Raw genomic sequence first — 27,043 nt, 5'->3', positions numbered from 1 at the left:
TGTTGGTTCATGTTCCCTTACCTGGTGTTGTGTTGTGTTGGTTCATGTTCCCTTACCTGGTGTTGTGTTGTGTTGTGTTGGTTCATGTTCCCTTACCTGGTGTTGTGTTGTGTTGTGTTGGTTCATGTTCCCTTACCTGGGCTGGCTGTTGGGGAGTCCATGGATTGGGACTCACTGCTGCCTCCAGCACTCTCTGAGTCACTACACATCCCTCTGTCCTGACTACATGATGCCCAGGCTCTCAACGGGCCCTGGCCCCCTCTCAGACCTGGAGGAGAGAGAACAGAGACGAGAGGGGAGAGAAGAGAGAAGAGAGAGGAGAGAAGAGAGAACAGAGAGGAGAGACGAGAGGAGAGGGAGAGAAGAGAGAGGACAGGGAGAGAAGAGAGAGGAGAGGGAGAGAAGAGAGAGGACAGGGAGAGAAGAGAGAGGAGAGGGAGAGAAGAGAGAGGACAGGGAGAGAAGAGAGAGGACAGGGAGAGAAGAGAGAGGACAAGGAGAGAAGAGAGAGGACAGGGAGAGAAGAGAGAGGAGAGGGAGAGAAGAGAGAGGACAGGGAGAGAAGAGAGAGGACAGGGAGAGAAGAGAGAGGAGAGGGAGAGAAGAGAGAGGAGAGGGAGAGAAGAGAGAGGAGAGAGGAGAGAAGAGAGGGGAGGAAAGAGAGAAGAGAGAGGTGAGGGGAGGAAAGAAAGGACAGGGAGAGAAGAGAGAGGAGAGGGGAGGAAAGAGAGGAGAGGGAGAGAAGAGAGAGGAGAGGGAGAGAAGAGAGAGGAGAGGGAGAGAAGAGAGAGGAGAGTGAGAGAAGAGAGAGGAGAGAGGAGAGAAGAGAGGAGAGAGAGGAGAGAAGAGAGAGGAGAGGGGAGGAAAGAGAGAAGAGAGAGGAGAGGGGAGGAAAGAAAGGACAGGGAGAGAAGAGAGAGGGGAGGAAAGAAAGGACAGGGAGAGAAGAGAGAGGAGAGGGAGAGAAGAGAGAGGAGAGAGGAGAGAAGAGAGAGGAGAGAGGAGAGAAGAGAGAGGGGAGGGGAGGAAAGAGAGAAGAGAGAGGAGAGGGGAGGAAAGAGAGAAGAGAGAGGAGAGAGGAGAGAAGAGAGAGGAGAGAGGAGAGAAGAGAGAGGAGAGGGGAGGAAAGAGAGAAGAGAGAGGAGAGGGGAGGAAAGAGAGAAGAGAGAGGAGAGAGGAGGAAAGAGAGAAGAGAGAGGAGAGAGGAGGGAAAGAGAGATATAGGTATTAGCAATATGGTAATAGGCTAACAGATTCTCTAAGATAAAAATATCTTGTGTCAGGGTTCTCCCCAAAGAATGTAAGAGAGGCGCTGCGCCACTTAAAAAACAACTTTATTTGTTATCATATAAGGAAATGTTTGTCACATGGTTGGTAAACAACAGGGGTAGACTAACAGTAAAATGCTTCCTAACAATACAGAGAGAAATATTTTTATAATCGACTTGATCTGGGCCAACTGGCTGGCTACAGTACACCAACTGGCTGGCTACAGTATACCAACTGGCTGGCTACAGTATACCAACTGGCTGGCTACAGTACACCAACTGGCTGGCTACAGTACACCAACTGGCTGGCTACAGTACACCAACTGGCTGGCTACAGTACACCAACTGGCTGGCTACAGTATACCAACTGGCTGGCTACAGTATACCAACTGGCTGGCTACAGTACACCAACTGGCTGGCTACAGTACACCAACTGGCTGGCTACAGTATACCAACTGGCTGGCTACAGTATACCAACTGGCTGGCTACAGTATACCAACTGGCTGGCTACAGTATACCAACTGGCTGGCTACAGTATACCAACTGGCTGGCTACAGTATACCAACTGGCTGGCTACAGTATACCAACTGGCTGGCTACAGTATACCAACTGGCTGGCTACAGTATACCAACTGGCTGGCTACAGTATACCAACTGGCTGGCTACAGTATACCAACTGGCTGGCTACAGTATACCAACTGGCTGGCTACAGTACACCAACTGGCTGGCTACAGTATACCAACTGGCTGGCTACAGTATACCAACTGGCTGGCTACAGTATACCAACTGGCTGGCTACAGTACACCAACTGGCTGGCTACAGTATACCAACTGGCTGGCTACAGTATACCAACTGGCTGGCTACAGTATACCAACTGGCTGGCTACAGTATACCAACTGGCTGGCTACAGTATACCAACTGGCTGGCTACAGTACACCAACTGGCTGGCTACAGTATACCAACTGGCTGGCTACAGTATACCAACTGGCTGGCTACAGTACACCAACTGGCTGGCTACAGTATACCAACTGGCTGGCTACAGTATACCAACTGGCTGGCTACAGTATACCAACTGGCTGGCTACAGTATACCAACTGGCTGGCTACAGTATACCAACTGGCTGGCTACAGTATACCAACTGGCTGGCTACAGTATACCAACTGGCTGGCTACAGTATACCAACTGGCTGGCCTACCACAGTACACCAACTGGCTGGCTACAGTACACCAACTGGCTGGCTACAGTATACCAACTGGCTGGCTACAGTACACCAACTGGCTGGCTACAGTATACCAACTGGCTGGCTACAGTATACCAACTGGCTGGCTACAGTATACCAACTGGCTGGCTACAGTATACCAACTGGCTGGCTACAGTATACCAACTGGCTGGCTACAGTACACCAACTGGCTGGCTACAGTATACCAACTGGCTGGCTACAGTATACCAACTGGCTGGCTACAGTATACCAACTGGCTGGCTACAGTATACCAACTGGCTGGCTACAGTATACCAACTGGCTGGCTACAGTATACCAACTGCTGGCTGGCTACAGTATACCAACTGGCTGGCTACAGTATACCAACTGGCTGGCTACAGTACACCAACTGGCTGGCTACAGTATACCAACTGGCTGGCTACAGTATACCAACTGGCTGGCTACAGTATACCAACTGGCTGGCTACAGTACACCAACTGGCTGGCTACAGTATACCAACTGGCTGGCTACAGTATACCAACTGGCTGGCTACAGTATACCAACTGGCTGGCTACAGTATACCAACTGGCTGGCTACAGTATACCAACTGGCTGGCTACAGTATACCAACTGGCTGGCTACAGTATACCAACTGGCTGGCTACAGTATACCAACTGGCTGGCTACAGTATACCAACTGGCTGGCTACAGTATACCAACTGGCTGGCTACAGTATACCAACTGGCTGGCTACAGTATACCAACTGGCTGTGGCTACAGTATACCAACTGGCTGGCTACAGTATACCAACTGGCTGGCTACAGTACACCAACTGGCTGGCTACAGTATACCAACTGGCTGGCTACAGTATACCAACTGGCTGGCTACAGTATACCAACTGGCTGGCTACAGTATACCAACTGGCTGGCTACAGTATACCAACTGGCTGGCTACAGTACACCAACTGGCTGGCTACAGTATACCAACTGGCTGGCTACAGTATACCAACTGGCTGGCTACAGTATACCAACTGGCTGGCTACAGTATACCAACTGGCTGGCTACAGTATACCAACTGGCTGGCTACAGTATACCAACTGGCTGGCTACAGTATACCAACTGGCTGGCTACAGTACACCAACTGGCTGGCTACAGTATACCAACTGGCTGGCTACAGTATACCAACTGGCTGGCTACAGTATACCAACTGGCTGGCTACAGTATACCAACTGGCTGGCTACAGTATACCAACTGGCTGGCTACAGTACACCAACTGGCTGGCTACAGTATACCAACTGGCTGGCTACAGTATACCAACTGGCTGGCTACAGTATACCAACTGGCTGGCTACAGTATACCAACTGGCTGGCTACAGTATACCAACTGGCTGGCTACAGTATACCAACTGGCTGGCTACAGTATACCAACTGGCTGGCTACAGTATACCAACTGCTGGCTACAGTATACCAACTGGCTGGCTACAGTATACCAACTGGCTGGCTACAGTATACCAACTGGCTGGCTACAGTACACCAACTGGCTGGCTACAGTATACCAACTGGCTGGCTACAGTATACCAACTGGCTGGCTACAGTATACCAACTGGCTGGCTACAGTATACCAACTGGCTGGCTACAGTATACCAACTGGCTGGCTAGTGTACCAACTGGCTGGCTACAGTATACCAACTGGCTGGCTACAGTATACCAACTGGCTGGCTACAGTAACTGGCTTACCAACTGGCTGGCTACAGTATACCAACTGGCTACAGCGTATACCAACTGGCTGGCTACAGTATACCAACTGGCTGGCTACAGTATACCAACTGGCTGGCTACAGTATACCAACTGGCTGGCTACAGTATACCAACTGGCTGGCTACAGTATACCAACTGGCTGGCTACAGTATACCAACTGGCTGGCTACAGTACACCAACTGGCTGGCTACAGTATCCAACTGGCTGGCTACAGTACACCAACTGGCTGGCTACAGTACACCAACTGGCTGGCTACAGTACACCAACTGGCTGGCTACAGTACACCAACTGGCTGGCTACAGTATACCAACTGGCTGGCTACAGTACACCAACTGGCTGGCTACAGTACACCAACTGGCTGGCTACAGTACACCAACTGGCTGACTACCATAAAAAGCCTTTATTGGGACAAACTGGTGTTGGTAAACATGATTAAAGTAGCGTGGCTCCTCCAGATCTTTAGCACCAGATCCGTTCAGTCAACTTCATGCCATCCCATGTTTGGATCCTCTATAGACAATATGGACGTTATCTGACCCTGCTGGTCATCTATGAATGATGGAACATCTTTACAAATGATCTGGTCTTAAAGCCCAGATGTACTTTTAAATCTCCCCCCGGTAGGGGACTGGCCAGCCCTCGGAGCCTGGTTCCTCTCTAGGTTTTTTCCCAGGTTCCTGCCTTCTAGGGAGTTTTTCCTAGCCACTGTGATTCTGCCTCTGCATTGCTGGCTCTTTGGGGTTTTAGGCTGGGTAACTGTAAAGCAGTTCTGAAAACTGCTGATGTAAAAAGGGCTTTATAAAATGTATTAGCATGCTAATACACACAGAGAGGTTAGCTAAGTCCAGACCTGTGTCAAAGTACTTTTTGTTTTCATTGAATTGAATACAGTATTCCACACAATATTACACCAAAATAGCTATTGTATAAAGATTGGTTTATCTCTTTCCAAGGGTGCAGTTATTTTACATGTGTTGGGTAGCAGTACTGTACCTTGTATGGTGTTGGGTAGCAGTACTGTACCTTGTATGGTGTTGGGTAGCAGTATTGTACCTTGTATGGTGTTGGGTAGCAGTATTGTACCTTGTATGGTGTTGGGTAGCAGTACTGTACATTGTATGGTGTTGGGTAGCAGTTTTGTACCTTGTATGGTGTTGGGTAGCAGTATTGTACCTTGTATGGTGTTGGGTAGCAGTACTGTACCTTGTATGGTGTTGGGTAGCAGTATTGTACCTTGTATGGTGTTGGGTAGCAGTACTGTACCTTGTATGGTGTTGGGTAGCAGTTTTGTACCTTGTATGGTGTTGGGTAGCAGTATTGTACCTTGTATGGTGTTGGGTAGCAGTACTGTACCTTGTATGGTGTTGGGTAGCAGTATTGTACCTTGTATGGTGTTGGGTAGCAGTACTGTACCTTGTATGGTGTTGGGTAGCAGTTTTGTACCTTGTATGGTGTTGGGTAGCAGTACTGTACCTTGTATGGTGTTGGGTAGCAGTATTGTTTGCTACTACTGTGTCTCTGTACCTTGTATGTCTGTGGCACTGTTGGACCTCTTCCCAGGTCGTGACCCCAGAGGACTATCCACCTCGTCCCCACTCAGGACGTCACCGGAGATGAGGGACACCTGGGACAGGTTACTATGGGAACTGGTGCTGCCCATTGAAAGCTTGTTGAACACAGGAAACCTGGATGGGAAGACAGACAGACTCAGTCAATATAGTTGAATGTTAACTCGAGGGGCAAGTTTAACCCCCTAAGGTCGATGTCCGCGCCCCCACAAAAATCGAATTAGCATAATAAAACAATCCCCATAAACATGAGTCAGTTTAAGCTAAAGATATCCGTTTTTTTGCATTGGATGCGTCTCAATCCACCACATCCGCCGACGTCTCACTCCGCATCTGGGGTGAAAGGTGACAGAGCCAGAGCAGTGTTTGTCAGACCATGAGACATCCCGAAAATCTGTCTTCTCAAAGAAATCGTCTGTCGCGTCCAAACGGTTTGGCCTACAAAAGGATGAGACTCTCACGAACACGATGGTGTTCTCCGTTTTGCTCCACGACCCCTTGGGACTCTGAAGTCGGTGGTACAGCCGATCTGCCAACTTCTGTCTGTAGCGTCCAAACAGTTTGACCCCTCGGTGGAAAGGTGAGACTCGTTTTGCCCTAGGACGCCCACAGGCCTCACAGCAACAACAACAAGAGTATGAAGACTTCCCTGGCTTTATACAGCGCACTCGTAAAGTATTCAGACCGCATGACTTTTTCCACATTTTGTTACGTTACAGCCTTATTCTAAAATTTATGAAATAAATGTTTTCCCTCATCAATACCCCATAATGACAGCGAAAACAGGTTTTTAGACATTTTTTGCAAATATATTAAAAATACATTCAAACTGTAAATTAGACGCGCATTCAGTCTTTATATTAATGTAGCATAGGCTATGCTGCAGCAAATGTAGGCCTACCTGTAACAAGAAGAAAGTTACCATGATCATTTGATACATGCATTATGAACAGCGCTCCATACTGAGATCCCCATCCTGAGTGTTGAGAAGACAGATTTAGACAGAGCATATCATTTAACAGCTCCATTTCACATCATGCAGTTCATAGAAATCATTTATCGGTTTCTCGCAGTTGCTTATCCCGGGAAAAGGGAGTGGGTGTGGGCGGGAAATCTCGGTAACCCGGTTCCCCCTTTTCAACCCTAATTCCCTGGTGTATATGTTGGCAACAACAACAACAAGATGAGGACCTCCCTGGTGTATATGTTGGCAGCAACAACAACAAGATGAGGACTTCCCTGGTGTATATGTTGGCAGCAACAACAAGATGAGGACCTCCCTGGTGTATATGTTGGCAACAACAACAAGATGAGGACTTCCCTGGTGTATATGTTGGCAGCAACAACAACAAGATGAGGACCTCCCTGGTGTATATGTTGGCAGCAACAACAAGATGAGGACCTCCCTGGTGTATATGTTGGCAGCAACAACAACAAGATGAGGACTTCCCTGGTGTATATGTTGGCAGCAACAACAAGATGAGGACCTCCCTGGTGTATATGTTGGCAGCAACAACAAGATGAGGACCTCCCTGGTGTATATGTTGGCAGCAACAACAACAAGATGAGGACTTCCCTGGTGTATATGTTGGCAGCAACAACAAGATGAGGACTTCCCTGGTGTATATGTTGGCAACAACAACAAGATGAGGACTTCCCTGGTGTATATGTTGGCAGCAACATGATGAGGACTTCCCTGGTGTATATGTTGGCAGCAACAACAACAAGATGAGGACCTCCCTGGTGTATATGTTGGCAACAACAACAAGATGAGGACTTCCCTGGTGTATATGTTGGCAACAACAACAAGATGAGGACTTCCCTGGTGTATATGTTGGCAACAACAACAAGATGAGGACTTCCCTGGTGTATATGTTGGCAGCAACAACAAGATGAGGACTTCCCTGGTGTATATGTTGGCAGCAACAACAAGATGAGGACTTCCCTGGTGTATATGTTGGCAGCAACAACAAGAAGGACCTCCCTGGTGTATATGTTGGCAGCAACAACAAGATGAGGACTTCCCTGGTGTATATGTTGGCAGCAACAACAACAAGATGAGAACCTCCCTGGTGTATATGTTGGCAACAACAACAAGATGAGGACTTCCTTGGCGTATACTCGCTCTCTCTCTCGCTACTCTCTCTCTCCCTTACTCTCTCTATCTCTCTGCCTCCCCCCTCACTCTCCCCCTTTCTCTCTCTACTCACTCTCTATCTCTCCCCCTTCCTCTCTCTCTACTCTCTCTCCACCTTACTTCCCTACTCTCTCCCTCCCATTCTCTCCCTCTCTCCCTTACTCTCTCTCTCTTGCTCTCTCTCTCTCTCCCCCTTTCTCTCTCTCTCTCTCTACTCTTTCTCTCTCTCTACTCTTTCTCTCTCTATCTCTCCCCTTCCTCTCTCTCTCTCCTCCCTTACTCTATCTCCCTCTCCCTCTCTCTCTCTCTCTCTCATATTGTTACTCTCTGTGAGAAGTCAGTCCTACTGTACACTGACAGTTACAGAACATGGAAGTCATTGGAGTTTATAAGGGAAAGCCCCAGTCCACTGTCAAACTGAAACCGTGTTCATTTCTCTCTGATTCTGTTTCTGTCTCTAGCAAAAAACAAAAGTGAAACTATAATGAATCACCCGTATAAACATCAGGACTTGATGAAAACAAAACAATGACTGAAAACTCAGCGTAGACCTTTGGCTGTTGTTCTAAAATGGTTGCCAAATTACCCTTGTATTATTCACTGTCGGTGGATTGCCACCTTGCCGTAGAGGAGCCTAATGTCCCAAATGACACCCTATTCTCTATTTAGTGCACTGCTTTTGACCAAAGCTCTATGGGCTCTTTCGGGACTATAGGGACATTTGAGACGCAGCCTAAGTACGTAAGTGAGTACAAATTGACTGACCGTTCATCGGTGGAGAAGGACTCCGTGCGTATCCGATCTTTGGGCAGGTTACGGACGAACTCAGCGTATCTCTGTCCTGGCTCGTACATCTTAGCGCTCTCACACAGGGCCTGGTAGTGGACGGGGAGAGAAACGGTCTGGGCCTGCTGCAGCTGGAACCAGTTCACTGTCACCTGGAGAAAGAAAGAAAGAAAGAAAGACCACATTCAGTCACATACACTCTGGAGCTATGCTCATGTCATGCCTGCTTCCTGATACTCTGTGGACTAGAACTTACAGCTTTGAGTGTGAGGTCACACTGAGCCAGCAGTTCTCTGATCTGAGTGAGGATGTCTGTCTTGGTGTTGGCCAGCTCTGTCCTCCTGGCTCCTGCATCAGCTACACACGCTCTGTACTGGTCCTGCGCTTCCTCAGCCTGAGATAGAGAGAGAGAGAGGGGGAGAGGGAGGAGAGGAGGAGAGGGGGAGAGGGAGAGAGGAGGAGTAGGATAGGGAGAGGAGGAGAGGAGGAGAGGAGGGCAGGGGAGAGGAGGAGAGGGGGAGAGGAGGAGAGGGAGAGAGGAGGAGAGGGAGAGGAGGACAGGAGAGAGGAGGAGAGGGAGAGAGGGAGAGAGGGAGTAGGAGAGGGAGAGAGGAGGAGAGGAGGAGAGGAGGAGAGGGAGAGAGGAGGAGAGGAGGAGAGGAGGAGAGGGAGAGGAGGACAGGAGAGGAGGAGAGGAGGGGAGGGAGAGAGGAGGAGAGGAGGAGAGGAGGAGAGGGGGAGAGGGAGAGAGGGAGAGAGGAGGAGAGGGGGAGAGGGAGAGGAGGAGAGGAGGAGAGGAACAACATGCTCTGTACGGGTCTGAGTTTGGACCCATCACACCTTTTTTGCTCATCTGAATTTACAGGTTTTACGCACCAACCACACTACTGGGAGAGCGCGATGGTCCCCTTTTGATTAGCTACATCCGAGGGCAGAAATACATTAGCTACCTGTAGATCTGACAGATTTGGATTGGTGTGAGCAATACGTCTGAAATTCCACCTAGCCTATCAAAGAGCAGGGTGGAGTTACTACCATGTTGCTTCTACCTATTAAATTATTTCACAACTACACAAGAGCCTTGGGGGCCTTCTAGCAGCTGGGCGGCAGGTAGCTTAGTGGTTAAGAGCGTTGTGCCATTAACCGGAAGGTCGCTGGTTCTAATCCCCGAGCCAGCGACCAGGTGAAAAATCTGTCGAAGTGCCCTTGAGCAAGGCACTTAACCCTAATTGCTCCTGTAAGTCGCTCTGGATAAGAGCGTCTGCTAAACGACAAAAATGTAAGCTAGTTATACATCAGCCGCACAGCGGTAGAGAGTTCTGTAACACATCAGCATGAACCTAGGTCAGAGGCCCTAAGACCCTTCTAATCATTCTACCTTGAGCAAAAATATAAAACGCAACAATTTGAAAGCTTTTACAGTTCATATAAGGAAATCAGTCAATTGAAATAAATTCATTAGGCCCTAAACTATGGATTTCACATGACTGGGAATACAGATCTGCATCTGTTGGTCACAGATACCTTTAAAAAAAAAAGAAGGTAGGGGCGTGGATCACAAACCCAGTCAGTATCTGGTGTGACCAGCATTTGCCTCATGCAGAGTGACACATCTCCTTCGCATTGAGTTGATCAGGCTGTTGATTGTGGCCTGTGGAATGTTGTCCCACTCCTCTTCAATGGCTGTGCGAAGTTGCTGGATATTGGCGGGAACTGGAACACGCTGTCGTACACGTCAATCCAGAGCATCCCAAACATGCTCAATGGGTGACATGTCTGGTGAGTATGCAGGCCATGGAGGAACTGAGACATTTCAGCTTCCAGGAACTGTGTACAGATCCTTCCGACATGGGGCCGTGCATTATCATGCTGAAACATGAGGTGATGGCAGCGGATGAATGGTACAACAATGGGCCTCAGGATCTCATCACTGTATCTCTGTGCATTCCAATTGCCATTGATAAAATGCAATTGTGTTCGTTGTCCGCAGCTTATGCCTGCCCATACCATAACCCCACCGCCACCATGGGGCACTCAGTTCACAACGTTGACATCAGCAAACCACTCGCCCACACAACGCCATACACGCTGTCTGCCATCTGCCCGGTACAGTTGAAACCGGGATTCATCTGTAAAGAGCACACTTCTCCAGCCTGCCAGTTGCTATTGAAGGTGAGCATTTGAAGTCGGTTACGACGCGGAAGTGCAGTCAGGTCATGACCCTGGTGAGGACAAGGAGCATGCAGATGAGCTTCCCTGAGACGGTTTCTGACAGTTAGTGCAGAAATACTTCGGTTGTGCAAACCCACAGATCCACCAGCTGTCCGGGTGGATCGTCTCAGACAATCCCGCAGGTGAAGAAGCCGGATGTGGAGGTCCTGAGCTAATGTGATTATACGTGGTCTGCGGTTGTGAGGCCAGTTGGACGCACTGCCAAATTCTCTAAAATGACGTTGGAGGTGGCTTATGGTAGAGAAATTAACATCAAATTCTCTGGCAACAGCGCTGGTGGACATTCCTGCAGTCAGCATGCCAATTACACGCTCCCTCAAAACGTGAGACATCTGTGGCATTGTGTTGTGTGACAAAACTGCAGATTTTAGAGTGGCCTTTTATTGTTCCCAGCACAAGGTGCACCTGTGTAATGATCATGCTGTTTAATCAGCTTCTTGATATGCCACATCTGTCAGGTGGATGGATTATCTTGACAAATGAGAAATGCTCACTAACAAGGGATGTAAACAAATGTATGCGCAAAATTTGAGAGACATTTTTCTGGGATCTTTTATTTAATCTCATGAAACATCAGTATATTTGTATGATCACGCCTCATACCTTCTGTAGAGCCTCCTCCTCCAGTTTCCGCTTCTTGTCCAGCTGTTTGGACTGTTCCTCCTGGGAGCGGCTGGCCGAGGAGTGGGCCTTCTGGTACTCGTCTCTCCTCTGCTCCTGGGTCCACCGGGCCTTACGCAGCGCCACCTCAGACTCTTGCTAAGGAGGAGAAGGGAGGAGGCAGTCAGGTGAGAGTATCACACACTCTGTGTTATAGGGAGGAGACAGGTAGACAGGTACACACACTCTGTGTTATAGGGAGGAGACAGGTAGACAGGTACACACACTCTGTGTTATAGAGAGGAGACAGTCAGGTGAGAGTATCACACACTCTGTGTTATAGAGAGGAGACAGTCAGGTGAGAGTATCACACACTCTGTGTTATAGGGAGGAGACAGGTACACAGGTACACACACTCTGTGTTATAGAGAGGAGACAGTCAGGTGAGAGTATCACACTCTGTGTTATAGAGAGGAGACAGGTTCACACACAGAGAATGGGACAGAAGGTTCACACACCATTTTCTTCTGCCCTCTCTGCCACTGCTCCTTGATGTCTTTCCTCAGTTTGTCCAGCTCAGTCTTTCTGGCCAACAGCGGCTACAGGACGCAGAAAGAGACACCAGCCATAGTATATAGTGTACGTTCCATTACCCCACATCCAATTTCCCACAAATTACTTTGAACCCAAATGATATAAATTGTTGCCTTGTCAGAGATAAGATCATTCGCTACATTATTGTGAGTCTTGATGTTTTTTTGCTGGAGTAAAAAGTTGCTCTGACACCTATAAAAGATTCATTCATTCATTCATTCGTACCTGTATGAATTTGTTGGTCTGCAGGGCGGTGGCAGTCTGCAGGAGGAGTTGGCTGTACTCGATGTCATTCTTAAACGTGGAAATATAGATATCTCTGAACGGCATGTAGTCCTGTGAGCCAGACGGAACATACACGTGGAAACATATCATCAGTCCCGTTCTCTTTTGATATGTGCACCTTGTAAGGTTTTAATGTGTGTTCAGTTTTAAAGCAGGACATGGGGGGGTGTGATCATGTGACTATTCTTAGTCAGTCAAAACATTACCTGTTGACTCGCGAGCGTCTTCGCAGATTCTGCCATTTTGGCATAACTTTTGGCACATTCAATGTCTGGGGGAAGACATAGCAGATGAGTCAGTGTGAATGCGTCTGCTAAATGATGTAAATGTAAATGAATGTGTGATTTGATTGTTGGTTGTGGGGATATGTCTGTCTGTCTCTGTCTGCTTGCGTTTGTGCGCGTCTAACTAACCCAGTCCCAGGCGTTTGTCGACCCAGGCCAGCAGATCCTTGGTGTACTTGGACCACGCCTTGGCATAGAGCAGAACTGACTCCACCCCACTGTCGTTCTTCTGCAGCATCACGTCAACCTCCTCCTCTTTAGACAGCGCCACCTCTGGGCCTGGAGAGGTAGTACAGGAGGAAGCTCATTGGATCAGGGTAGGACAGAGAAGGTGTAGGGTGAAGTTTCCCCTAGATGCTGATGTTGGGTCAGTTTTTGCATTTTTCCACACTAATGGTCAAGGTTAGGATTGGGGGGGGGGGAAGCTGATCCTAGACCTGTGCCTAGGGGATAGGTCACACTGGAGCTATAGCCTACTATAGCCTGTTTTCCCCAGGGGGGTTTTCCTAACCACATGACCCCAACCAAGAAACTCCCGAGTGGCGCAGTGGTCTAAGGCACTGTATCGCAGTGCTAGCTGTGCCACTAGAGATCCTGGTTCGAATCCAGGCTCTGTCGTAGCCGGCCGCGACCGGGAGACCCATGGTGGCGGCGCACAATTGGCCCAGGGTAGGGGAGGGAATGGCCGGCAGGGATGTAGCTCAGTTGGTAGAGCATGGCGTTTGCAACGCCAAGGTGGTGGGTTCGATTCCCACGGGGGGCCAGTATGGAAAGAAAAAATATATATAATAATAATAATAATGTATGCACTCACTAACTGTAAGTCGCTCTGGATAAGAGCGTCTGCTAAATGACTAAAAATGTCAATGTAAACTCTGGACCCATGTAAGGAGTCAGGAAAGGCACCACACATTGTCAGAATAATTCTTCACAGGGTTCTACTTCTCTGTTTCAGCCCCAGAGGCTAGCTACATGTCCAGAATAACTAATAAAGTGAACTTCAAGATTAATTAGTATGTACGGGATACACATGGTATACACCGTCCAACTAAATGCTGACTGCAGGTTCCTCCTCGACAATGGCAACAACAATAAGAAATAATAAAAGATACGAATAAAGTAAATATGCTCAGTAGAACAGAATAGACATTTTAGTATCAGTATAAATATTTGTCGGTTATAGGATATTTACCCTACTAGTTTGTGTATATTACTGTCTGCAAACAGCTAGTTTGATTTAGCAAGAAAACACTTATGCTAGTTAGCTGGCTAGCTAACTAGTTAATAAATGTACTGAGTCAGAGCAAACGTAGCTATCTAATACAGCCTGATACCAGCGTTGGTGTAGGCCTAGATCAGCATGTTGTTTGTGCAACGGTAGTGATGGGACGATTGATACCGGAGCTCTGACGCACTTTTCAAAGCACTACTGATTCGACACAACGTAGCAACGCTTGCGTCAAAGTAACAATACCGCGTGAGGATGACGTTCGAAGCTTCCGACGTCTCACTATGATCTAAACAGGCGTCGGAATTCAGAACTGAGAGCGCCGACCTCAGTTCCCGAAATTTAATTCAAACCCAAAGCAAAGTTGAGAAGCAGCTAGCTACCACATGATAAATGACGTACAAAGCTTTGTTTGATTCCTCAGTCAGTGGATCCCGCTCTGGCTTCCAAAACATCAACCTCTACTGGACACAGGCTTAGTCTAGTCTTCTCCATTTCTCACTTGCAGGTGGCCAGCCTGTGGAGCAGCGGCGAGTGAGTCTCTCGTCTTGTGAAGGCACAGGATCGAATCCTGTTTTTGCTTTGTTTACGTTTTCTTTGAAAAACTGGCTACATTGTATTTCTAACCTTAAATAATGAGTTCGATAAGCATAGGCTGTTATGGTTTTATGTTTAACATTGTAAATCGTGGAGCTACGGTCTTATTTTGTCTTAACACCCGCCCGCTTAAACCGGAAGCAAATGTGTCGGAGGAAACACTGTTCACCTGGCGACTGAAATCAGCCTGCAGGCGCCCGGCCCGCCACAAGGAGTCACTAGAGCGGGATGAGCCAAGTAAAGTACTTTCTCACTAATTTATGATAAATAATGCAAGCAACTTCAATGGTAAATTTCTCTGAACAGGGGACAAAACATCACCAGATTCACAGGGAATACATATTATGAAGAAGCAATACTAAAGCCACAGCTTCATACTACTTGTCAGGCATATAGAACTGATACTGTATACTGGTTGTTGGGGTGGGATTGGCATGGGGTGTGGGGGGACCATAGGTGGCTTTTGACCATTTTATTGGATTTCTCATGTCTTACTCAATGACAGGAAGAAGTTTAGTTCAAATCGGATGTTGGATACTATATTTATTTAATATTATGTGAGTCCTAAAAATTAAAAGGGCCAATTTGGATGCAATCAATTAGTTTCATTTCTCAGAGATCAAATAAAATGTCAACCAAATAATGTTGCAGGAATAATAATCGTATGTTTCTAACTACAGAAACAATCTCATAACAATCTGAGACGGTGGGTGTCATGGCTTGCTGAAATGACATGGAATTACTAATTGAGTGACTGTCAGTGACTGACATAACTGCTTAAGTACAAGCAAATTTCAGAATTGCACTTTGTGTATTCTACTATTCTAACTCTCAACAGTAAGTTGAGACCAGGACGGATGTTGGGCAACCGGGGGCGCCATCCCTGGTGCAGATGAAAGACAAAAAGAAGAAGAAGAAGAAGAGAAAGAAAGAAGAGAGAAACAGAGAGTAAAATAAGAGAGAAACAGAGAGAGTGTAAAATAAGAGAGAAACAGAGAGAGTGTAAAATAAGAGAAACAGAGAGAGTGTAAAATAAGAGAGAAACAGAGAGAGTGTAAAATAAGAGAGAAACAGAGAGAGTGTAAAATAAGAGAGAAACAGAGAGAGTGTAAAAGAAGAGAGAAACAGAGTGTAAAAGAAGAGAGAAACAGAGAGAGTGTAAAATAAGAGAGAAACAGAGAGAGTGTAAAATAAGAGAGAAACAGAGAGAGTGTAAAATAAGAGAGAAACAGAGAGTGTAAAAGAACAGAAAAACAGAGAGTGTAAAATAAGAGAGAAACAGAGTGTAAAATAAGAGAGAAACAGAGTGTAAAATAAGAGAGAAACAGAGAGAGTGTAAAATAAGAGAGAAACAGAGAGAGTGTAAAATAAGAGAGAAACAGAGAGAGTAAAATAAGAGAGAAACGGAGAGAGTGTAAAAGAAGAGAGAAACAGAGAGGGAGGGGAAAAGAAGAGAAACAATAAAAGAAAGAGAAAGAGGAAAGAGCAAAAGAAGACACTTACCCACAAGGCCTTTCTTCTCTGGAACATACCCCCCAGAATACGCAGAGAGGTTCTCAAAAGACTAGAAATTAAACACAAGACACACATTTTATACTCCACCAAAATATTGCACTTTTGCTATTTTATATACTTTACTGATACGGTTCAGTAAACTAAACATTCACTTCAATTCAACACTGTTTAACCTACATTTCAAGCATTCTGAATGCGCCCTTGATGTGTGAGTTCTGATTGGCTTACCCTGCTTCTCTGGGGGATCCCCAACCCTGGTTGGCTGTCCACATCTCCCATAAGGAAGTCAGACACTCTGAGGAGGAAGAGGACGAGTCAGCATAAATAAGTGAGGAAGACTATCAAAACGAAGTATTCGAGACTAGAGATTATAACATATCTATGCCATTAAATAACAAATGTCAAGTGTCCAAGACTACAGGGTAAAGACAAGTGTCAAATACTAAAAACGTATTACATATTTATTTACACCATCAACTAACAATGCTCAGTTTGGATTAAGTGAAACGTTAATGTGGTGACATAGTAAACGTTAGCCTTTTCATTGTTTGGACTGTTACAAGAAAAGTAATGCTCTTTTGACTGTTGGTAGGAAGAAACCTTTTACCACAATCCCTGTCAAATCCCTGGCGCTCTGACAAAGAGGCACTAAAACCCAACAGCGTTGAAAGGTAAACAAATATCGTACTCACACATTTCCAAATGTGAATGCCAAAGTGTCAATGGACGCATATATGTCGCCAAATATAGCGTTTTTGTTTTCTTGGTTCACTTCCTTGAAGTTAACGCCTGTTGGAAAGTGATAAAACCACATGAGAAACCGATCAACCAGAGTGAAATCACATTCGTCGACAGCCAGCAAACAGTCAACAAAAGCAGTCATGGAGTCTGGTCATAAAGCTAAAAGAATGGAGCTGTATGTGGTCAACATGCCAACACACACACGACACAGACATAAAAAAAGGTAGCATGGTTGTCATATTAGATCAACGCACTATTATGACTTCATTCATTGGGCTGATTGAATTAAATTAACAGTCATTCATAAACAACAGTAAAGTGGGCAGAACTGTCCCTTAAACATACAAATACATTTACATTTTAGTCATTTAGCAGACGCTCTTATCCAGAGCGACTTACAGGAGCAATTAGGGTTAAGTGCCTTGCTCAAGGGCACATTAACGTCATTTAGCAGACGCTCTTAGCCAGAGCGACTCATATAGACATACTGTGGATAGAGACTAACAGGAACACAGGCAGGGTTGTCCATTTCTGTGTGGCCCCCAAAAAAAAGGACTTGGAAATCTTCTAGAAGATTAGAAGAGAATGGTTCAAAACATCCAATCTATTATCCTGTGGTAATGTAGGTTTCCAATTCGTATGTACAATCAATCCTCTTCCGCACAGGTCACATACTCACTGGGCCTGTCAACATTACAGCCGTATTTCCGTTCCTGTTAGCATTCCCGAAAATACGTCAAGTTTCGACGAATCTTCGAGAAGACGTCGGCGCACATCTTAGCTTTTTCAGACAGGAAACAGTTCAGTTCAGTAAGCGAGAGGACAGGCAGAGGAAGGCAGAGGAAGGCAGCCCAAGAAAAAGTTAGAGAGAGAAGACAGAAGATAAATCCAACTTCACTTCCTGTCTCCCCAACCACAGGAAACGACTCAGGCAGCTTGAACTCTTCGACAACACTGAGAAAACCTTCAGACGACCACCGTAAAACTTACCTCCTGGCTCTATCGTGGCTGCTCAGCCATGAAGTCAGAACCAAAGTGTTGCTGACTTAGTTTCCTCGCCCGTCCCAGTACAGCAGAGCACTTTCTTAACACTTCCACTGTTTCCTGATGCTGCAGGAGGGCTGACTACCCGACCAACCAACACAAAACTAAAACTAAAAGTCAAGTCAATCTCTGTTGATCTTTTGTCGTTGATGTTCAGTCCCTCTACAAATCCATTCTTGGCTACTGGTACCTTTTGGAAGAGGGTTTGAGAGGAAGGGGGCAACCCACAGCCCAGGTTAGCCCACGTACCAGGCCAGGGCTGCACCTCAGGAGGCCAATGGGGTGGAAGAGAAGTAAATAGAGGTACCTCCCTGCCGTGCACCTCTTTACCCCTGAATGCTAGAGAGCTGCTGTGCTGTAGAGGCCCCTGTAGAGGCAGGAGAGCTGAGCGTCTTCCTCAGGACATCCTGCAGTCCTACAACAATGATCCCACTGCTGGCTGCTACCAATCACAACCCGCCAAATATGGGAACTGCATCATTCAAGCCCGGGCCAGGAGGTACTGTTACATTCCTTTCCTTCACTGCATGAGAACACTCACTGACCACAATGAGCCGGTGCAGTGTGTTTCTCTTAGTGAGGGAAAGTGCAGTGTGTTTCTCTTAGTGAGGGAAAGTGTTGACTTGTCATTCTGTCTTTGGTAGGTACCACTTGTTTTTATTGTCAGAGGTGCACTATCGACCATTTCTGGGCTCATTTGCATATGATAACTGGGGATCCAATAACGGCAAAATAGTGTTTTTCTTAGTCTATTGAGTGAAGAAAGATGGGCAGAATAAGCTCAGGAAAGAGAGGAGAGAGAAGGGTAGGGTAGAGTATAGTAGAGTAGAGTAGAGTAGAGTAGAGTAGAGTAGAGTATAGTAGGGTAGAGTAGAGTAGAGTAGAGTAGAGTAGAGTAGAGTAGAGTAGAGTAGAGTAGAGTAGGGTATAGTAGAGTAGAGTATAGTAGAGTAGGGTATAGTAGAGTAGAGTAGAGTAGAGTATAGTAGAGTAGGGTATAGTAGAGTAGAGTAGAGTAGGGTATAGTAGAGTAGAGTATAGTAGAGTAGGGTATAGTAGAGTAGAGTATAGTAGAGTAGGGTATAGTAGAGTAGAGTAGAGTAGAGTAGAGTAGAGTAGAGTAGAGTAGAGTAGAGTAGAGTAGAGTAGAGTAGAGTAGGGTAGGGTATAGTAGGGTAGGGTATAGTAGAGTAGAGTAGAGTAGAGTAGAGTAGAGTAGAGTAGAGTAGGGTATAGTATAGTATAGTAGAGTAGAGTAGGGTATAGTAGGGTATAGTATATTATAGTATAGTATAGTATAGTAGAGTAGGGTATAGTATAGTATAGTAGAGTAGAGTAGAGTAGAGTAGAGTAGAGTATAGTAGAGTAGGGTATAGTAAAGTAGAGTAGGGTATAGTAGAGTAGAGTATAGTAGAGTAGGGTATAGTAGAGTAGAGTATAGTAGAGTAGGGTATAGTAGAGTAGAGTATAGTAGAGTATAGTAGAGTAGAGTAGAGTAGAGTAGAGTAGAGTAGAGTAGAGTAGAGTAGAGTAGAGTAGAGTAGGGTATAGTAGGGTAGGGTATAGTAGAGTAGAGTAGAGTAGAGTAGAGTAGAGTAGAGTAGAGTAGAGTAGAGTAGAGTAGAGTAGAGTAGGGTATAGTATAGTATAGTAGAGTAGAGTAGGGTATAGTAGGGTATAGTATATTATAGTATAGTATAGTATAGTAGGGTATAGTATAGTAGAGTAGAGTAGAGTAGAGTAGAGTAGAGTAGAGTAGAGTAGGGTATAGTATAGTATATTATAGTATAGTATAGTATAGTGGAGTAGGGTATAGTAGAGTAGGGTATAGTATAGTAGAGTAGAGTAGAGTAGAGTAGAGTAGAGTAGGGTAGAGTAGAGTAGAGTATAGTATAGTATAGTATAGTATAGTAGGGTATAGTAGAGTAGAGTAGAGTATAGTAGAGTAGAGTAGAGTAGAGTAGAGTAGGGTATAGTAGGGTAGGGTATAGTAGAGTAGAGTAGAGTAGAGTAGGGTAGGGTAGAGTAGGGTAGAGTAGAGTAGAGTAGAGTAGAGTAGAGTATAGTAGAGTAGAGTAGAGTAGGGTATAGTATAGTATAGCAGAGTAGAGCAGGGTATAGTAGGGTATAGTATATTATAGTATAGTATAGTATAGTAGAGTAGAGTAGAGTAGAGTAGAGTAGGGTATAGTATAGTAGAGTAGAGTAGAGTAGAGTAGAGTAGAGTAGAGTAGAGTAGAGTAGAGTAGAGTATAGTAGAGTAGAGTAGGGTATAGTATAGTATAGTGGAGTAGGGTATAGTATAGTAGAGTAGGGTATAGTATAGTATAGTATAGTAGAGTAGGGTAGAGTAGAGTAGAGTAGAGTAGAGTAGAGTAGGGTAGGGTAGAGTAGAGTAGAGTAGAGTAGGGTAGAGTAGAGTAGAGTAGGGTATAGTATAGTATAGTATAGTATAGTATAGTATAGTATAGTAGAGTAGAGTAGAGTAGGTCGCCCGGCCAAACTGAGCAATCGGGGGAGAAGGGCCTTGGTCAGGGAGGTGACCAAGAACCCAATGGTCACTCTGACAGAGTTCCAGAGTTCCTTTGTGGAGATGGGAGAACCTTCCAGAAGGACAACCATCTCTGCAGCACTCCACCAATCAGGCCTTTATGGTAGAGTGGCCAGACAGAAGCCACTCCTCAGTAAAAGGCACATGACAGCCCTCTTGGAGTTTGCCAAAAGGCACCTTCAGGACTCTCAGACCATGAGAAACAAGACTCTCTGGTCTTATGAAACCAAGATTGAACTCTTTGGCCTGAATGCCAAGTGTCGCGTCTAGAGGAAACGAGGCACCACTCATCACCTGGCCAATACCATCCCTACGGTGAAGCATGGTGGTGGCAGCATCATGTTGTGGGGATGTTTTTCAGTGGCAGGAACTGGGAGTCTAGTCAGGATCGAGGGAAAGATGAACGGAGCAAAGTACAGAGAGATCCTCGTATGAAGTACTGTGTGTACTAGCGCTGAGCTGATAAACCATCACTAATCGCAGGCATTTTGATGATATCGTTCATTACGATAAGTAGCCTATATTAGAGAAATTTGAAGTTTTAAATGAAATAAGTTTGCTAATATGGGTGATCGTTAATGGGACAATTGATGGCTACAACCATTGAACTAGTACTAGTAATTCAAAGGATCATTTTAAAAACTGTGGTGCAGATTGTTATAAACGTATTGTTCTATTTATCGTTTTCGCATCAATTCAGGCAATTTATCTTGGTTGGTTGGAATGAAAGGTTTGGTAGAGAAGATCTGAGTAGCATTCTGAACAGGTTGGTCATGTGTTCCTTTGGACATTTATATTTCTTCCTGTAAATTCTGGCAACCATCCAAAGACCCCAAGTGTCACAACACACACACGTACGCATGCACACACACACACACACACACACACACACACACACCTTCAAAGGCTGTGTGGTGAACAGGAGACATGGTCTGAACACACAAAGTTGCCCCAGGCCCTGTCAACAACCCTTTGACTGTTCATGCCCTCTTTCATTCTGTCATGTCACCCAGGGGACAGAGGTGGTGTCCAAGCAGAACCAAACAGAACTCACCTACTAGTGGCCAGGACTAAGAACTGTTTGTCACTGTTTGTAATTGAAGGCTGATTTAAAGGTGATGGAACAATAAAGTTAGTTGTCAAATACAACTCTTGCTATCCTTGATATTTCCACTATAGCAGTGGTATTCAAACTTTTTCAGCGTGGAACCATTTTTTTCTGTGAGAATGTCTGGGGACCCCATTTTTCTCCCAATAATTTCTCGTGACCCCACCCCAAATCTAAATGACACAACCTTAAAAATCGGTACATTTCGATTTTTACATCAACAAATAATCTTAAATTCATTGCACTTTCATCTTTTATCAAAATGAAAGAAACCAATAAATACATTTACTCAATAAAATTGTATTTTTCAATTTATCTTTCTCCAAAACGTTTGTACATTGTCCCATACAATAATCTGTACTCTTATTCTTTTGTTCCAATTTATTTTATATTTGTATCTTTTTTTGGGGCGAACCCACTGCAATTCCCGGGTCACGACCCCAACTTTGAATACCAGTGCACTAGCGTGACATTCACCACTTGAGGGTCTAGTGAATGAACTGAAGAACTAAAAGGAAACCACCTGACAGGATGCATTGTTACCATGGTGATGACGATTCCTTCTTCTTGGTTTCCAGTCTGCATTCTAAGCATATTTTAAAAGAACATCTCAGTGTCAACACGAGGGAGATGCATTCTGGGTCAGAATGCTGCTCAGATCAGATCAAAAGATTGACAGACAGACACCTGCCAAACAGTGAGTCAATACTCTGTGTGTATGTGTGCGTGTGCATGCGTCACACACAAAAAGGAACTAAGAATGGAGCTGCACAGGGGACACGTTTGGCCGTCGAACACATTGCTAAAAGGCCACGCCAACCGCCGCATAAAGCTGGAATGCAAATTGCAATCCGTGTAGTCTAGCTAATCCTAGGATGGCTAGAACAGGATTCAAATGGGACCCTATACCATTCATAGTGCACTACTTTTGACCAGGGCCCATGGGGTTATATAAGGAAGAGGGTGCCATTTGGGACCCAGCTCTACAATGTTCTGGAACATTCTTGTGCTGAAGCCAAATGAAGAATCTCCCCCTCAGAGGAAGGATCACATTTCTGGCAGATAAAAACAGCAGAGTTGAGATTCCTCTGGTTTGTAGCTACTCATTTAGGAAACTGAAGAAGAAGAAAAAGACTTTATTGTCCATTGTCTTGGAGTGTACAGAAATTCTCTGCTTTCAGGACAAGAGACTAGAAAGTAGGAAGTAGAAACTGTGGGTTCCTTTGTCAGCGTGGCACCGTGCAGACAATGATGAAGGATTCCTTTGTCAGCGTGGCACCGTGCAGACAATGATGAAGGATTCCTTTGTCAGCGTGGCACCGTGCAGACAATGATGAAGGATTCCTTTGTCAGCGTGGCACCGTGCAGACAATGATGAAGGATTCCTTTGTCAGCGTGGCACCGTGCAGACAATGATGAAGGATTCCTTTGTCAGCGTGGCACCGTGCAGACAATGATGAAGGATTCCTTTGTCAGCGTGGCACCGTGCAGACAATGATGAAGGATTCCTTTGTCAGCGTGGCACCGTGCAGACAATGATGAAGGATTCATTTGTCAGCGTGGCACCGTGCAGACAACGATGAAGGATTCCTTTGTCAGCGTGGCACCGTGCAGACAATGATGAAGGATTCCTTTGTCAGCGTGGCACCGTGCAGACAACGATGAAGGATTCCTTTGTCAGCGTGGCACCGTGCAGATAATGATCAGTTCTTGTCACATCATGCACTTTCAGAAGTAACATTGAGTGCTAACTCTAACAGACGTGTCCCAACGCAGTCAAAAGGACAACTTCCTTGATCAATCTTTTCCCAATGAACAGTTGAAGGAAACTCAGATGTGTGAATGACACTGTAGTAAAAAAAAAAAAGTCAAGTCCACTGATTGCTTGCTGAGCATGCATGATATGTAGTCTTAAATATCTTGAACAATCAAAAGTGCAGTTGGAGAAAAGAAAACCAAGTCATATCTCAGAAGAGCCAATCTGTGGGCTGTATGAACAGCCTAGGCTACCGGAGTCAGCATTGGTTAGAATCTGAACAACTTCTCTTCTGACTCTCAAACTCTCCTACCTTTCCTATCTCAATAAAAATCAATAAAAACCCTACAAGTACATATTTAAAGAAAATATGTGGGGGATGAGAGGATACTAACCTTTGACCTTAGCGATGACGGTGCCGGCAGCCCTGAGGATGTCTACAGAGTTGAGGGTCTGGTGTTTGCCGATGACGGACTTGAGAACACGCAGCAGCTCCCTCAACCGCTCCTGTACCCGCTGAGGGAGACCATCATGGCTTTCTGGAAGAGAGGAGACCAACCGCTCCTGTACCCGCTGAGGGAGACCATCATGGCTTTCTGGAAGAGAGGAGACCAACCGCTCCTGTACCCGCTGAGGAAGACCATCATGGCTTTCTGGAAGAGAGGAGACCAACCGCTCCTGTACTCGCTGAGGGGGACCATCATGGCTTTCTGGAAGAGAGGAGAAGGACAGAAACAGATCTGTCAAGTAACATTTTTATTAAAAACAGATTATAATACCAATTTACATAGTCGTCATAGCCATCCTGGCTTTCGGGAGAAGATGAGAAAGAATAACAGATCTGCCAAGTAAGTATATTAACATAGGAAAGAGATCTGAAACAATAATGATCCCACCAAAGTGCAAACTCCCAAATATGTCCAAAAGGCCACTGTTCCCCACTGAGAAGCCTAAAGGACAGGTGATCACGTGTTTTGTAGTGAATTATAGTGAGACTTTTTGACAAGACTAGAAAAATATGTTAGTTTGGAATTTTGGGAATTTTAACAACAATTGATTCTAGGCTACATACAGTGCCTTGCAAAAGTATTCATCCCCCTTGGCGTTTTTCCTATTTTGTTGCATTACAACCTGTCATTTAAATTGATTTTTATTTGGATTTCATGTAATGGACATACACAAAATAGTCCAAATTGGTGAAGTGAAATGAAAAAAATAACTTGTTTCAAAAAATTCTAAAAAATAAATAACGGAAAAGTGGTGCGTGCATATGTATTCACCCCCTTTGCTATGAAGCCCCTAAATAAGATCTGGTGCAACCAATTACCTCCAGAAGTCACATAATTAGTTAAATAAAGTCCACCTGTGTGCAATCTAAGTGTCACATGATCTGTCACATGATCTCAGTATATATACACCTGTTCTGAAAGGCCCCAGAGTCTGCAACACCACTAAGCAAGGGGCACCACCAAGCAAGCAGCACCATGAAGACCAGGGAGCTCTCCAAACAGGTCAGGGACAAAGTTGTGGAGAAGTACAGATCAGGGATGGGTTATAAAACAATATCCGAAACTTTGAACATCCCACGGAGCACCATTAAATCCATTATTAAAAAATTGAAAGAATATGGCACCACAACAAACCTGCCAAGAGAGGGCCACTCACCAAAACTCACGGACCAGGCAAGGAGGGCATTAATCAGAGAGGCAACAAAGATACCAAAGATAACCCTGAAGGAGCTGCAAAGCTCCACAGTGGAAATTGGAGTATCTGTCCATAGGACCACTTTAAGCCCGTACACTCCACAGAGCTGGGCTTTACGGAAGAGTGGCCAGAAAAAGCCATTGCTTAAAGAAAAAAATAAGCAAACACGTTTGGTGTTCGCCAAAAGCCATGTGGGAGACTCCCCAAACATATGGAAGAAGGTACTCTGGTCTGATGAGACTAAAATTGAGCTTTTTGGCCATCAAGGAAAACACTATGTCTGGCGCAAACCCAACACCTCTCATCACCCCGAGAACACCATCCCCACAGTGAAGCATGGTGGTGGCAGCATCATGCTGTGGGGATGTTTTTCATTGGCAGGGACTGAGAAACTGGTCAGAATTTAAGGAATGAAGGATGGCGCTAAATACAGGGAAATTCTTGAGGGAAACCTGTTTCCGTCTTCCAGAGATTTAAGACTGGGACGGAGGTTCACCTTCCAGCAGGACAATGATCCTAAGCATACTGTTAAAGCAACACTCGAGTGGTTTAAGGGGAAACATTTAAATGTCTTGGAATAGCCTAGTCAAAGCCCAGACCTCAATCCAATTGAGAATCTGTGGTATGACTTAAAGATTGCTGTACACCAGCGGAACCCATCCAACTTGAAGGAGCTGGAGCAGTTTTGCCTTGAAGAATGGGCAAAAATCCCAGTGGCTAGATGTGCCAAGCTTATAGAGACATACCCCAAGAGACTTGCAGCTGTAATTGCTGCAAAAGGTGGCTCTACAAAGTATTGACTTTGGGGGGGTGAATAGTTATGCAGGCTCAAGTTTTCCGTTTTTTTGTCTTATTTCTTATTTGTTTCACAAGAAAAAATATTTTGCATCTTCAAAGTGGTAGGCATGTTGTGTAAATCAAATGATACAAACCCCCCCAAAAAATCCATTTTAATTCCAGGTTGTAAGGCAACAAAATAGGAAAAATGGGGGGGGTGAATACTTTCGCAAGCCACTTTATCAGCCAAATCTGTGAGGAATCAGAACTATGACCTGTTACATTGTGACCCTTAGGTCACCCATTGCAGAGAGAATGCAATGCATGGCATTCTTTTAGTGTTTACTTTACCAACACCCACATTAGGTACAGCAATAATGGAGTGTGTATATGTCATTAGATGGAGGCATCGGTCTCTCTGTCTCTGGAGTGGGATTGCGTAAGACTGGAAACTAAAGTAATTGTGGTTGAGAGAAGCTGCTTGTGATGCAACTGCCCTGTTCCACTTTAGCCGACAAGTAAAAAATGGCCCTTGTTTTGTTTTAAATTAAAGAAACGTAAAACAAATATCTCACTGTACAGAGCAACAAGTGACGATTAGGTTAAGTAATGATTGGCCTCAACTAACCAATCAGGTGATAGGCTAGTACTTATACAGACAGAGTAGGCTAGTCTATCTCTTTCCTATGAACAGCATGACAGATCTCCCCTGAATTATCTCTTTCCTATGAACAGTATGACAGATCTCCCCTGAATTATCTCTTTCCTATGAACAGTATGACAGATCTCCCCTGAATTATCTCTTTCCTATGAACAGTATGACAGATCTCCTCTGAATTATCTCTTTCCTATGAACAGTATGACAGATCTCCCCTGAATTATCTCTTTCCTATGAACAGTATGACAGATCTCCCCAGAATTATCTCTTTCCTATGAACAGTATGACAGATCTCCCCAGAATTATCTCTTTCCTATGAACAGTATGACAGATCTCCCCTGAATTATCTCTTTCCTATGAACAGTATGACAGATCTCCCCTGAATTATCTCTTTCCTATGAACAGTATGACAGATCTCCCCTGAATTATCTCTTTCCTATGAACAGCATGACAGATCTCCCCTGAATTATCTCTTTCCTATGAACAGCATGACAGATCTCCCCTGAATTATCTCTTTCCTATGAACAGCATGACAGATCTCCCTGAATTATCTCTTTCCTATGAACAGCATGACAGATCTCCCCTGAATTATCTCTTTCCCTATGAACAGTATGACAGATCTCCCCTGAATTATCTCTTTCCTATGAACAGCATGACAGAT

The 27,043-nt window shown here is 45.2% G+C and overlaps 1 protein-coding gene across 1 annotated transcript in view; it reads right to left on the bottom strand.

Moving 5' to 3' along the window:
• Nucleotides 1-23,953, bottom strand: part of LOC121534508 (rho GTPase-activating protein 29) — a gene marked incomplete at its 5' end in the record, with an annotated part of 46,030 nt that extends 22,077 nt beyond the window's left edge. The window contains 13 exons of the mRNA XM_045216617.1: nt 137-268; nt 5,742-5,902; nt 8,688-8,860; nt 8,965-9,102; nt 11,544-11,699; nt 12,059-12,139; nt 12,360-12,470; nt 12,626-12,690; nt 12,833-12,982; nt 16,032-16,092; nt 16,272-16,338; nt 16,736-16,832; nt 23,639-23,953. Coding sequence (XP_045072552.1) covers nt 137-268; nt 5,742-5,902; nt 8,688-8,860; nt 8,965-9,102; nt 11,544-11,699; nt 12,059-12,139; nt 12,360-12,470; nt 12,626-12,690; nt 12,833-12,982; nt 16,032-16,092; nt 16,272-16,338; nt 16,736-16,832; nt 23,639-23,953 — 1,707 coding nt within the window. The remainder of the gene's footprint in view (nt 1-136; nt 269-5,741; nt 5,903-8,687; nt 8,861-8,964; nt 9,103-11,543; nt 11,700-12,058; nt 12,140-12,359; nt 12,471-12,625; nt 12,691-12,832; nt 12,983-16,031; nt 16,093-16,271; nt 16,339-16,735; nt 16,833-23,638) is intronic.
• Between the last annotated feature and the right edge of the window lie 3,090 nt (nt 23,954-27,043).

This window comes from Coregonus clupeaformis, unplaced genomic scaffold (assembly GCF_020615455.1).
Source record: "Coregonus clupeaformis isolate EN_2021a unplaced genomic scaffold, ASM2061545v1 scaf0751, whole genome shotgun sequence".
NCBI classification, from domain to species: domain Eukaryota; kingdom Metazoa; phylum Chordata; class Actinopteri; order Salmoniformes; family Salmonidae; genus Coregonus; species Coregonus clupeaformis.
Note: the sequence above shows the minus strand (reverse complement) of the source record. Positions and strands in the feature narration are given on the sequence as shown.